The sequence below is a fragment of the Carcharhinus amblyrhynchos genome, chromosome 29 (assembly GCF_965287045.1).
Source record: "Carcharhinus amblyrhynchos chromosome 29, sCarAmb.v2.hapA, whole genome shotgun sequence".
Lineage (NCBI taxonomy): Eukaryota > Metazoa > Chordata > Chondrichthyes > Carcharhiniformes > Carcharhinidae > Carcharhinus > Carcharhinus amblyrhynchos.
The window spans coordinates 31907374-31921259 of NC_137352.1; the positions used below are offsets into that span (position 1 = coordinate 31907374).

A 13886-nucleotide genomic window follows, 5' to 3' on the forward strand; every position below is an offset into this window, starting at 1 on the left:
TCATCGAATTTGCTGTCGTCCTTATAAAATCCAAATTTTTACTTGGAACCCTCCCGGTTGTCAGTCGGGACCATCCCGTTGAGATATCCAAGCCCCTGCCTCCTACCTCAATCATCTGCACTGGTCTCCATCCATCACTCTCCCCCACCCCGACTGCAACTACTTACGATATACAGACCACGAACCCTGCCTGCAGATACCTCGGATCATGAGAACGCTGAGATTGGGACCCATAACAGAGTCGGGGCTCCCCGAATTTAGATAGCCATCACGTTGGGATTAAGACAAAACAAATAAACATCAATATTTGTTTGTAATTTGGAACATAGCGAGCAAAATCTCAGATTGTCCCTGGCATGTGAGTTTTATTTTAAAAATAAATGCCTGGGGAAAGTGTTTGAACTTGTGATGCACGTGTTAAAAAGTTTGAAGCAACAAGGAGGTTATGGGTAATTTATGGGCCAGTCGTGGAGGTGAACTTTAAAATACCATTTTACTTTCGGCGGGGGTGGCGGGGGGGAGGGGGGTGCTGGTGATGGCGACATTACACATTAAAATAAGATAATCAACTTTGGTTTTTAACACTGCACTCAAATTCTCACAATTACGATGCCGTACGGAAAATGGTGAAGGGTGGGGGGGGGAGGGGTGGGGGAGACCTGCGACTCCAAGCACACAAGCAAGCTGTCTGGGCCTTTGCTCGGGGCCATAATTAATTTGAGATTTATTTTTATTGGAGAACTCCTAGTCTCCGCTGACCTTAGCAAAACAAGTCTGCAGCGAGGACCTGGATGCGCTTGAATGAATCATAATATAACTGCAAAGTATTTCTTGCTGGCCTGATTTGGGTTTTGTCTCGGAGTGCTTAAAAAATAATACACAGCTATCTTTAGAAAGTAATAAATGTTGAGGCTGTAATTAGACACCGTAATAAAGGGGACGATTATTACCCCATGTGAGCCCGGGGAGGGGGCTTTCTCTCTGACTCTGAATCTCTCTCACTTGGTGAGCTCTGGTTGAACTCAGGCTGGGAGAAGGAACAGGGAACAGACTGAGAATTGTTCCAATTTCGCAGACCTCTCCCCCTTGGTTGGAGACTGTCTGAAAACCAGCCTTTGTGAAATAACACAAACGTTATGACTGGATGAAAAAATATGCTATTTCAAGGGCGTTAGGTACAAGCCCGAGGCCCGCATTCTGCACTCTTTAATAGAGCCACAGAATATTAGAGACATCAATGTTTTCTAAAGGTTCTCTTTAATAAGTCTGAGGCGCGTTTAAGCCTCTGATATTGCTTCCCTTTTGATTGAGTGTTAGCTGCCCAGTGTCTGAAATAAATAAATCCAGACCTCTGCACACCTGTAACTGCATGGTTTTCACTTTGAAAATGCACGACACAGAGGTCACAAGCCGCCCCAATGGCTGCAAAATGCACATAGTTATTTTACGTAAGATTAAATTATAAAAACCCAAGCCCCATGTTGTTAACATTAGGTGCACAAACAATATTATTATATGCTCTAACCAATCAAAGGTGGGCGCCAGGAATGTTCTTTTTATTTCATTTCGGATTATTTATTTAACAATTGCGTTAATGTCTGGTGGATTTTTTCCATCTGAGGGAGCCTGTCTGTTCGACTTGGCATGGGGGGGGGTGGTGGGGGAAGGACTCAATGTCTGGGTGCTATAAAGAAATCCACTGCCCCAAAAGGGGCAAAGTAGGAAGCAAAGAAGATTTCGACTCTTCGACTCGAAAAGATGGCTAGACACTTTCCACAGACATATCATCGAGACGCTGGCCATGTGACTTTAAACACAAAAAGCTCCAAAAGCTGATCTTGGCCTAACAGCTTTAGGTCTCTACTACCAAAGCAGTTTTGAAATTATTCCGCATTCATTTTATATGTATTCAAAACTCTTTTCTATGATTTTTAATATATCTTGGATTAATTTAGTTTCGGGATGGGCCCGAAGTGCGACTGCCACACGCATGAAATTCTGTACCAAGAATGATTGTGATCGATTAATTAGTTCTCGTTTCAAATTCATATCCACCACTGAACATGGATTTTGGAATTTATAATTTACATTCGGCTTAAAACGTGGAGAGAGAGTGAGAAAGAGAGATGCAACGGCAATAGTGGGGATCTCCAACACTACAAAAGCTCTTTTCATTGAATCCAACTGGGTGTCGCCTTTTAGAAGTTACACGCTACATTGCAGATCTGAGTTGTAGCTGGGAATGAGAGGGTGGCATTCCCTACAGGTAATATCCCGGCGGTAAGGATAAACTGGGCGATAGTAAGGATTTTTGGATGATAAGAAATGAATATCACCGGTATTTACCCAAATTTCAGGCCGGATCTTGCTTTTCAGATTCAGTCAGTTCTGAAATTCCATCCCCTTAGATGGAATAAGTTGTATCTGGATCACTGGAGCTAAAGAAACTGCAGTTGGAAATTACAAATCACAGTGAGGAAATTAACTGCAAGTAAAGCAGGGTCAAATATTTTCCAGCATGCTCCAATTTTCTTCTGTACTTCCTATCAGTAAAGATCACTTTCTCAGGCATGTTGAATGAATTTACTCTCAGGCCGCTGGATGGCTCTGATGGAACGCTGCAGCCTCAGTCTTACCTTTACGTAAGAGGAGGTGTCCGGAACAGTCTGAAACATCCTCCAAGCTGCCCTGTGTCCCGCTCCGATTGCGTCCACGTCCTGAAACGAGCCCCACATTTGAGAGTATATACAGCAGTGGGGTTTTACTCAGTGCCCCTTTCACCCAGACCACCATAGCCTGACCCGTCTACATTTCCTGTCCACTGCCTGGCCGTGTCCAACCGCACACCGCGGACAGAAAATCCATCCAAATTCACTCAGATAGGAAATTACTTTCTCCTAATCCGCAACAGACACTCCTACAAGTGATGCTGCTCAGGAACTGTTTCAACGCTACTTTTGTAGCCATTCACGCGGCTGGCTGTTTATCTATCACAGTCTCTGTCCCCACGCTTCCTTCCTTCTTTATCTGTTGTAGTTAATATTTTATGCAGCATTCCTTTCACTTCCATTCTTTCTCCTTTCAAATCCACCACGCCCCTCGGTTCGCTTCTTAACTTCTCTTTTTCGCCCTCCCTCTTATTTCTTCCGACTCTCTTCCTCTATTCACCTTCGGGTTCTCTGTGATCTTCCAGAACTTTCCGGATTGTGTTTCTTTTCGGGTCCTCTAAGCCCAAAGGTTCTTTCCCATCACTATCATTACATATTATCGTTTTGATTTGTTCAAATGCCCATTGGCCCGTGTTTTTTTTTCATGATACTATCGCATTTCATTATTTTCTTCTTATCACACAAAGACCCACTTACCCTTCAAGTTGTCCAAAAGACCAGTCGGATTTTTGATCCCAGCACAACACCTGCGAGCCAGGCGGCTATTAGCGGCCCATTGCTAGTCTAATACTGACTGTAGAAAAGTCTTGACAAGACAGTCCATGCTGTGGTACAGTGGGGGCTGTGTGCTTCAGAAACTCCAGTCAGACCGAGTTCACCAAAGCCTGGGGGAATTATTATTAACAGCCCGTTATTTGTTTAAGTCTTAGTTTAGTTGATCAATTCCATAGATTAATTTTAATTAATTACTGGGAAATGGAAATCCTCCTCCGTCAGACTGAATTTGAAGTCCATCCCCGTGGATAACTGCACCCCCTCCTTAAATTTTTACCATAGACCCAGAGAGGAGGAAAAGCTATCAGATGTGTTTTCCTCTACTTTTTTTAAAAAAGAGCTAAACCAAGAAGCGACGCTGAGTGGAGCTCCAGCTCCGTGCGTAACTTCAACTCAAAATCGAAGTTATTTTAAAAGGGATTGCGTTTAACTTTAAAAGACTCAATCCTAACTTTAGTAACAAAACAAAGGGAAAACACCGAGTTATTTTGTAAACCGTCATTTAGGGTATATTTATCCTCTTTTTGTCATGAACCTTTCAATCCCGCCAGTCTCCCCTCCCCCACGGTGATCCAGACTTCAGCATATTGAAACATTTTTCTCTGAACAGTAACATATAAAGAGTCGGGGTGAAAGAGGCCAGACGGGTCGCTCTGTCTGTGTTCAGCTCCATCGTTCAATTATACACTAACGGAACTGATGAAGCTATTTAAATTTCTGAGCAATGCAAAGTTAACCAGTTCATGACTTTGCAAGGAAATCTAAAGTATTATTGCAAAAGAAAGCTCATCCCACTCTTCTGAAATCACATCATATTAACAAATCATTTATACCTTTAGGGTTTTGGTGATGTGTGGTTTGGCTCAAGCAACAGCACAGCGACACACACACGGACTTATTCGCTCAAATTAATGGATAGATGAGTGAGCGAGTGAGTGAAGGCCGTGACCTGGAACACAGCCGAGATCTGGAGCTAATGAAAACAAGCAATAACACCAGATCCGGCAGAATTTTAATTTCGACAATATAACAGCCACTGAAAACAAACAATGAAATAGAAAAAATGGAGATACCAAACTCACAAACGGATCCAAAATTCCCCGATAAGTGAAGGGAAACGAGTCAATTCAATAATAGGATTCACATTGCATCGCTTTCACATTGCTAGGCATCTAATCACTCTTGGTTCATGAAAATGTAAACTCGATTGAAATTCAGTAAATAGTTGATATAAGAATGGTTGTATTTGAGATACAGCATCTGGCACATGAGTTCTCAGACATAATCTACCGCACACTCGAGTCTTATATAAACAAAAAGAAGAACACGTGTTAACAAGAAATATGTTACTGAAGTTTGAGGAAGAGGACATTCATAAAATAGTATATCTATTTTGGAGAACGTTGTGGATCATAGAATTACAGAATTCCGCTGACATGTCTTTAGAGCTGTCCTACTTAATTCCAACATCCGGCTGGCGCCCTATAATCCTACAAATTAGTTCTCTTCAGATGCATGTCCTATTGCCTATGGAAAGATCCTATGAATCTGAATCTAGCACTCTTTCTGCGTGGGTTTTCCAGATCCAAACAACCCTCTTTGTGAAATAATTTATTTTCATTTCTACTCCAGTTCTTCTGCCAATTATTTCAAATCTTTAACAACAGTCAGCATGGCTTTGTAAGTGGAAAATCATGTCTCACCAATTTGATTGAGTTTTTTGAAGGGGCAACCAAGAAGGTAGATGGGGGTAGTGCAGTCAACATTGTCTACATAGACTTTAGCAAAACCGTTGACAAGGTACCACATGATAGGTTGTTGCATGAGGTTAAATCTCATGGGATCCAGAGTGCGATAGCCAATTGGATACAAAATTAGATTGGTGACAGAAGACAGGGAGTGGTTGTCCAGGACTGTTTTTCAAACTGGAGGCCTGTGACCAAAGGTGTGCCTCAGGGATCAGTGCCAGGCCTCCTGTTATTTGTCATTTATACTGATGATTTGGATAAGAATTTAGGAGGCATGGTTACTAAGTTTGCAGATGATACCAAGATTGGTGGCACAGTGGACAGTGAAGAAGGTTATCTGGGATTGCAACGAGATCCTGATCAATTAGGCAAGTGGGCTGATGAATGACAGATGGAGTTTAATTTAGATAAATCCAGGGTGATGCATTTTGGTAGATCAAACCAGCACAGGACTTACTCTGTTAATGGTAGGGAGTTGGGGAGAGTTATAGAACTAGAAGAGATCTAGGGGTACAGGTTCATAGCTCCTTGAAAGTGGAGTCACAGGTGGACATGGTGATGAAGAAGGCATTCAGCATACGTGGTTTCATTGGTCAGACCATTGAATACAGGAGTTGGGACTTCTTGTTGAAGCTACACAAGGCATTGTTAAGGCCACATATGGAATACCGTGACCAGTTCTGGTCACCCTATTATTGAAAGGATATTATTAAACTAGAAAGAGTGCAGAAAAGATTTGCTGGGATGTTACCGAAACTTGAAAGCTTAAGTTATAAGGAGTAGCTGGATAGACTGGGGGCATTTTCCCCTGAAGCGTAGGAGGCTTAGGGGTGATCTTATAGAGATCTATAAAATAATGAGGCACAAATCATTAGATAGTCAAAATCTTTTCTCAAAGATAGGAGAGTCTAAACCTAGAGGGCATAGGTTTAAGGTGAGAGGGGTGAGATACAAAGGGTCCAGAGGGGCAATTTTTTCACCCAGAGGGTGGTGAGTCTGGAATGAGTTGCGAGAGATAGTAGTAGAGGCGGGTACAATTTTCTTTTTTAAAAAGTATTTAAACTGTTACATAGTAAGATTGGTATAGATGGATATGGGCCAAAATCGGGCAATTGGGACTAGCTTAATGGTAAAAACTGGATAGCATGGATAAGTTGGGCCAAAGGGCCACTTTCCATGCTGTAAACCTCGAGGACGCTAAACATTTTCAACCTATTTGCCAGAGGAAGCTTTAGGAACTTCTTACTAGAATCACAGAACCATAGAATCCCTACAGGGCAGAAGGAGACCATTCGGCCCATCAAGCACCAACAACAATCCCACCCAGGCCCTATCCTCATAACCCTGCATTTTTGCCCTGCTAATGTCACTGAGACCAAAGACCAATCAACCTAATGTGCACACCTTTGGAGTGTGGGAGCAAACTGGAGCATCCAGAAGAAACCCACGCAGACACAGGGAGAATGTGCAAACTCCACATAGTCACCTGAGACCAAGTCACCTGACCTGATGAAGGAGTGGTGCTCCGAGCGCTCGTGCTACCAAGTAAACCTGTTGGACTTTAACCTGGTGTTGTGAGACTACTTATTGTCTCTCCAAGGAAAGCAATATTCAACTTCTCCAATCTATCCTCATAGCTACAGTTTTTTATTCCTGGAATCATTCTTGTGAATCTCCTCTGATTTTCCCCAATGCCTTTATATCTTTCCTCCCAGAATTGGCTAGCCTCCAGATTAGACCTAACTTGTGTCTTATACAAGTTCAACATGACTCCTATCCCTATTAAACTGCTTTTGACATGTGTCTGTTCATTTCACCATTATATCGTCCTGAAGTTTGCTACTATTCAGCTCACTGTTTACTACGTTGCCAAGTTCCCTATCATCTACAAACTTTGAAGCTGTACCCCCTATACCCATGTTCAAGTCATTTATATATAATATATATACTGGTCTTAATATGGGTAACAAGGGAACCCCACTGCATACAACATCCCGATCAGAAAAAAAACATCCGTTTGTCACCACTCTCCTACTATCCCATGAGATAATTTATAATCCAAATTTATACGGGAGCAGCCAATGAAGCGTGATCCAGTTAAATGTTACTTCTCTTTAATAGACTCGTTAAATCGGCAAATTCCGGACCGCCCGTTAGGGACATCTCCCACCGAGCCCATTCCTTTAATGGATCTTTCAGAAAAAGATCAATCCACAAATCGAAAAATAAATACCATTGAAAACGTGGAATAATAATACTACATACTAGAAATACTCATTCAGCCAGTTTGGATATGAAAAAGGCAGGCTAATGCTTCATGAGACAAACACTTCATAAAAACGCACATATAAAGAACATTCTATCGGCCCTACCCGCAGTTATATTACATTCGTTAAATATTCGAACATAAATTCAACCAACAGGATTGGGGGATTTGGTACAAAAACGAAGCTGCAAAATCGCCGTAAATAAATTTGATCATTTTTAGAAATATATAATGAAATATGCTAGCTTCAAATTGAAAAGATATTTCTGCCATAACAAGTGGCCGATTACTTTAAATAGCGCAGCCTCGGACGTCCCCTCTCTAACCGGCTATAAGCAGATTCTTGCTTCTCTACACGATTCTACCAAACTGACGAGGGAGGCGGTAGCCTGAAGTATTTCTGGTGACAGGTCATCGACGAAAAACTTATGTCTGTTTCTCTCTCCACGAATGCTGCCCGGCTTGCTGCGCTTTTCCAGCATTTCGTGCTGATATTGGAGTACTCCAAAGTCTTATGCAGTGCGCTGGTTTCTATCCACCGACTGTTATCTATGGAAGACCTGATGCACAGATGGAAGCCGCTGAATGACTACAAGTCTAAACAGGGCTCCTTTAAAGAGTCTGTTCCTCTGTGTCAGATAAAGAAAGTTACCAAATGGAAAGCCATCTAAAGAACAGCGTACGTCTGACTTGAAACTGCATTAATTTTCTGAATGCAGTTTAAAACATGCAGATCCTGAATTCAACTGAAAGAGGTGCTTGGAATGATGTAAGAGCTGCCCGTTTCCCTAGTGCAGAGTGATGTAACCCACTTCGCAGTGCAACATCAGCAAGAGCTTCCTAATAATTGGGCTAAATGGGAATATGCTATGTAGCAGTGTTCTTCAGGAAAATGAACGGACAAAGCAAATCCAGCCCGTGCCAATCAATGCCACTGCAGTCCTGCATTTCCCTGGATGAAAGCACATGGGTTCTTTTTTTGTGAGGGAAACACATTTTCAAACTTTTATCTAAAGGGTGAGACATGTTCATAATTTTACACGACAGACTCTGCTAATAAAGTCAACGTACGATCAGTGTGACTTTCCGACGTGGACGAAATAACGCACAGAGCTCAAGATTGAGCTAAACTTCACAGTTCTTGAAGCACGTTCCTCTGGCGGACATGGTCTGATCCGGATTTTCCAATATCCGATCTATCTACTAAATTATTGAAAATGTGTTGGCAGTCCTCTCGTATCTGATCTGTTTTCCAGCTGCCCCCTGGGGAAGTTCCCTGCCGTATCAATCCATCTTTCCTGAAGCAGTTTCACCGTACTTCCCCCACTCCCTTACCTTCCAAGTCCAGCACCGAGAAAATCCCACCCCATGTTTGTTGGTCGAACACGCGCCTCTGAGTAAGAGGATTCCTTTTCAGTTCTACTCCAGAATTTGAATACAAAATTCCAGGTTGGAACACTAGTGCATCCCGAAGGGAAGTTGCTTCATTGGATGAAATGTGTAATCTAGCCTTGGTCTGCCCTCTCAGGAAGATGTAAAGGATCACCGGCACGATTTCAAAGAAGAGCAGAACCTGTATTCTGGCCAATATTTATGCCTCCATCAACATCATTAAGATGAAAGATCACATTACACCAAGTTATAATCCAACTTCATCTGATGAATAAAGAGCACTTCAAAAGCTGGTGATTTCAAATAAAGGTGTTGGCTATAACCTGGTGTGGTGTTACCTCTCATTTTGTCCACCCCAGTCCCACAGCGGCAGCGCCACAACCTCAGCATCATTAAGAAAACACCATTTGTTCATTATCACATTGGGTGTTTGCGGGAATTTGCCTTGCCTAAGCTGGGTGCAGTATTTTCTAAATCACAGTAATAGCAATATATCAAAAAATATTTCATGGGCTGTACAGCACTTTGAAATGTATGTTGTTTATCACATCTGCTTTATAAATGCACCTTTGCTTCTGTGTGAATGAGAAATATTCTCCAATCTTGTTCATATCTGCCCCGCTGCCAGTGAGAATGAAGAATTTGGCACTCAGCCAAAACTCTGCAGTGTCACCGGAGAATCCCAGTTAAGTTTAAGTTTATTTATTGGCGTCACAAGAAGCCTTACAATAACACTGCAATGAAGTTACTGTGAAAATCTGCTAGTCACCACACTCCGGTGCCTGATTGGGTATACTGAGGGAGAATTTAGCATTGCCAATGCACTTAACCAGAACGTATTTTGGATTGTGGGAGGAAACTAGAGCACCTGGAGGAAACCTGTGTAGGCGCAGGGAGAATGTGCAGACTTGCGCAGACAGCGACCCAAGCCGGGAATCAAACCCGGGTCCCCTGGCACTGTGGGGCAGCAGTGCTAACCACTGTGCCTTGCAGAATTTTGACAAATATGTAATCGGGTGTGTAAATGGTTGGGTCCTGGATAAGTGGTTATATATTTAGGTGCTGAGTGAGCGATATTTCTGTGTACATGTTTTGGTGCTGTGTGAATATATATTTACATGTATATGCTTAGTAATTATGGTTAGGGATTTTGTGAGCGTATATGTGGGTTTGCATATATTTGAGTTGTGTATGTGTATATTTGTGTGTGCATATGTTTGGGTGGTCTGTGAATATTGTCATGAATGCTGAACTTTACAAGCTGGCTATGTTTTGAATTGCAGCTTTAACACAAAGTGAAGTAAAGAATTCCAGATAAACACTTTAGCACGGAGACATGCCATTTGATCCAGTTGCCATGGGGAGAGAAACTCAAAGAGAAATCAGTTGAAGTTTGATGGCCTTTTGTGATTGACCCTGTATTGGTATCAGCATGGAAAACTTGTAATCACTTTAAATTGTTTGGAGAATCTGTAATTGATTTTTAAAAACAAACGTTCTAAGATTTTTAAGAGTTTATATCACTTATCATGGGATCAATTGTGATTTTTACATTAAAAATATGGGTCCAGTGTCCAGGCAATGCTTGATTGGAAGCAGTATCAACAGGAAGAAAGTTAAAATATGAAGCCGTGTGGCATAAGAACAGACAGATCAGGAGAAGAAGAAAACTGAAAGTTTAGAAAGTTCTGAAAAGAAGTCCATCATTGTGTGGAAAATTACACAGGTAAAATCTTGTTTTACAAGGATGCTGCCTTTGCTTCTGTGTGAATGAGAAATATTCTCCAATCTTGTTCATATCTGCCCCGCTGCCAGTGAGAATGAAGAATTTGGTCAAGTCCTGTAGAAAGGAACTGTAGTTCTGCTTGGAAGAACTGTGTGGTTGTAACTTGAACCATGTAAGTGGACTGGGCTGCCTACTACCTTTCTGAGATATGCTTTCTTGTATCTACTATTCTATGTGTAAGTTAGACTACACACAGACATTTCAAACATTCACAAACATTCACAAACAAAGTAGTAATAAAAACTGAAATCTTGTCCATTAATTTTTTTATGAGGTGGGGGTGGTGGTCTTCGGTCAATTTGCTCCTTTTGGGTTTCAGATCCCCATAGGGATTGTAAGGGAGTTTATTCATAGAACATAGAAACATAGGAAAATTACAGTACAATACAGGCCCTTCGGCCCATAAAGTTGTGCCGAGCATGTCCCTTACCTTAGAGATTACTAGACTTACCTATAACCTCTATCTTGCTAAGTTCCATGTACTTATCTAAAAGTCTTTTAAAAGACCCTATCGAATCCACCTCCACCACTGTTGCCGGCAGCCCATTCCACTCACCCACCACTCTCTCAGTGAAAAACTTACTCCTGACATCTCCCCTGTACCAACTCCCCAGCACCTTAAACCTGTGTTCTCTTGTGGCTGCCATTTCAGCCCTGGGAAAAAGCCTCTGACTATGCACTCAATCAATACCTCTCAACATCTTATACACCTCTATCAGGTCACCCCTCATCCTTCCTCTCTCCAAGAAAAGGCCGAGCTCCCTCAACCTATCCTCATAAGGCATGCTCCCCAATCCAGGCAACATCCTTGTAAATCTCCTCTGCACCCTTTCTATGGCTTCCACATCCTTCCTGTAATGAGGCGACCAGAACTGAGCACAGTACTCCAAGTGGGGTCTGACAAGGGTCCTATATAGTTGCAACATTATCTCTTGATTCCTTAACTCAATTCCTCGATTGATGAAGGCCAGTACACCATATGCCTTCTTAGCCATAGCTTCAACCTGCGCAGCTGCTTTGAGTGTCCTGTGAACTCAGACCCCAAGATCCTTCTGATCTTCCACACTGCCAAGAGTCCTACCATTAATATTATATTCTGCCATCCTATTTGACCTGCCAAAATGAACCACCTCACACTTATCTGGGTTGAATTCCATCTGCCACTTCTCCGCCCAGTATTGCATTCTATCAATGTCTTGCTGCAACTTCTGACATGCCTCCACACTATCCGCAACACCTCCAATCTTTGTGTCATCAGCAAACTTACCAACCCATCCCTCCACTTCCTCATCCAGGTCATTTATAAAAATCACAAAGAGTAAGGGTCCCAGAACAGATCCCTGGGCACTCCACTGGTGACCGACCACCATGCAGAATATGACCCATCTATAACCACTCTTTGCCTTCTGTGGGCAAGCCAGTTCTGAATCCACAATGTCCCCTTGGATCCCATGCCCCCTCACTTTCTCAATAAGCCTTGCATGGGGCACCTTATCAAATACCTTGCTGAAGTCCATATATACACTACACCTATTGCTCTTCCTTCATCAATGAGTTTGGTCACATCTTCAAAAAATTCAATCAGGCTCGTAAGGCATGATTTGCCTTTGACAAAGCCATGCTGACTATTGTTAATCATATTATGCCTCTCCAATAGTCATAAATCCTGCCTCTCAGGATCTTTTCCATCAACTTACCAACCACTGAGGTTAGACTCACTGGTCTATAATTTCCAGGGCTATCTCTACTCCCTTTATTGAATAAAGGAACAACATCTGCAATCCCCCAATTCTCCAGAATCTCTCCGGTCTCCATTGATGATGCAAAGATCATCGCCAGAGGCTCAGCAATCTCCTCCCTCACCGCCCACAGTAGCCTGGGGTACATCCCATCCGGTCCTGGCAACTTATCTAACTTGATGCTTTTCAAAAACTCCAACACATCTTCTTTCTTAATACCTACATGCTCAAGCTTTTCAGTCCACTGCAAGTCTGCACCACAAACACCAAGATCCTTTTCCATAGTGAATACTGAAGTAAAGTATTCATTAAATACCTCTGCTATTTCTTCTGGTTCCATACAAACTTTCCCACCGTCACACTTGAGAGATCCTATTCTTTCACGTTTTATCCTCTTGCTCTTCACATACTTGTAGAATGCCTTGGGGTTTTCCTTAATCCTGCCTGCCAAGGCCTTCTCATGACCCCTTCTGGCTTTCCTAATTTCCTTCTTAAGATCCTTCCTATTAGCTGTATACTTTTCTAGATCCCTAACATTACCTAGCTCTCTGAAACTTTTGTAAGTTTTTCTTTTCCTTGACTAGATTTATTACAGCCTTTGTACACCACAGTTCCTGTAACCTACCATAACTTCCCTGTCTCATTGGAACATTGCTATGCAGAACTCCAGACAAATATTCCCTGAAAATTTGCCACATTTCTTCTGCACATTTCCCTGAGAAAATCGCTTTCCAATTTAAGCCTCCAATTTCCTGCCTGATAGCCTCATAATTCCCCTTACTCCAATTAAACACTTTTCTAACTTGTCTGATCCTATCTCTCTCAATGCAATTGTAAAGGAGATAGAATTATGATCACTATCTCCAAAATGCTCTCTCACTGAGAGATCTGACACCTTACCAGGTTCATTTCCCAATACCAAATCAAGTACAGCCTCTACTCTTGTAGGCTTATCCACGTACTGTGTCAAGAAACCTTCTTGAACACAACTAACAAACTCCTCCCCATTTAAACCTCTTACCCTAGGGAGATTCCAATCAATATTTGGGAAATTAAAATCTCCCATCACGACAACTCTGTTATTATTACACCTTTCCAGGATCTGCTTCCCAATCTGCTCCTCAACATCCCTGTTACTATTGGATGGCCTATAGAAAACACCCAGTAAAGTTACTGACCCCTTCCTGTTCCTAACCTCCACACACAGAGACTCCGTAGACAAGCCCTCCATGGCATCCATCTTTTCTGCAGCCATGACACTATCTCTGATCAACAGTGCCACTCCCCCATCTCTTTTGCCTCCCCCCCGTCCCTTCTAAAAAATCTGAAACCCGGCACTTAAAGTAACCAGTCCTGTCCCTGAATCATCCAAATGTCTATAATGGCCACCACATCACACTTCCAAGTAGTGATCCATGCTCTAAGGTCATCCACTTTGTTCATAACACTCCTTGTGTTAAAATAGACACAACTCAAACCTTTGGTCTGAGCGTTCCCCTTCTCTATCATCTG

General features: G+C 42.3%; 1 protein-coding gene across 6 annotated transcripts in view; it reads right to left on the reverse strand.

Annotated features, from left to right (window-relative positions):
- The window catches only part of fli1 (Fli-1 proto-oncogene, ETS transcription factor), an 85994-nt gene extending 82467 nt beyond the window's left edge, over positions 1-3527 (reverse strand). Inside the window, exons 1-2 of one of the 6 annotated variants that reach the window (XM_080214534.1) lie at positions 3366-3526; positions 2637-2717 (exon numbers count right to left, since the gene is read on the reverse strand). In XM_080214534.1, the coding sequence (XP_080070660.1) occupies positions 2637-2675 (39 nt within the window). In that variant the 5' untranslated portion in view covers positions 2676-2717; positions 3366-3526. Of the gene's footprint in view, positions 1-2346; positions 2548-2636; positions 3043-3365 lie in introns of those variants that run through there. The other 5 variants (XM_080214539.1, XM_080214537.1, XM_080214533.1 and 2 more) reach the window with 5 other exon arrangements.
- Positions 3528-13886: the final 10359 nt, after the last annotated feature.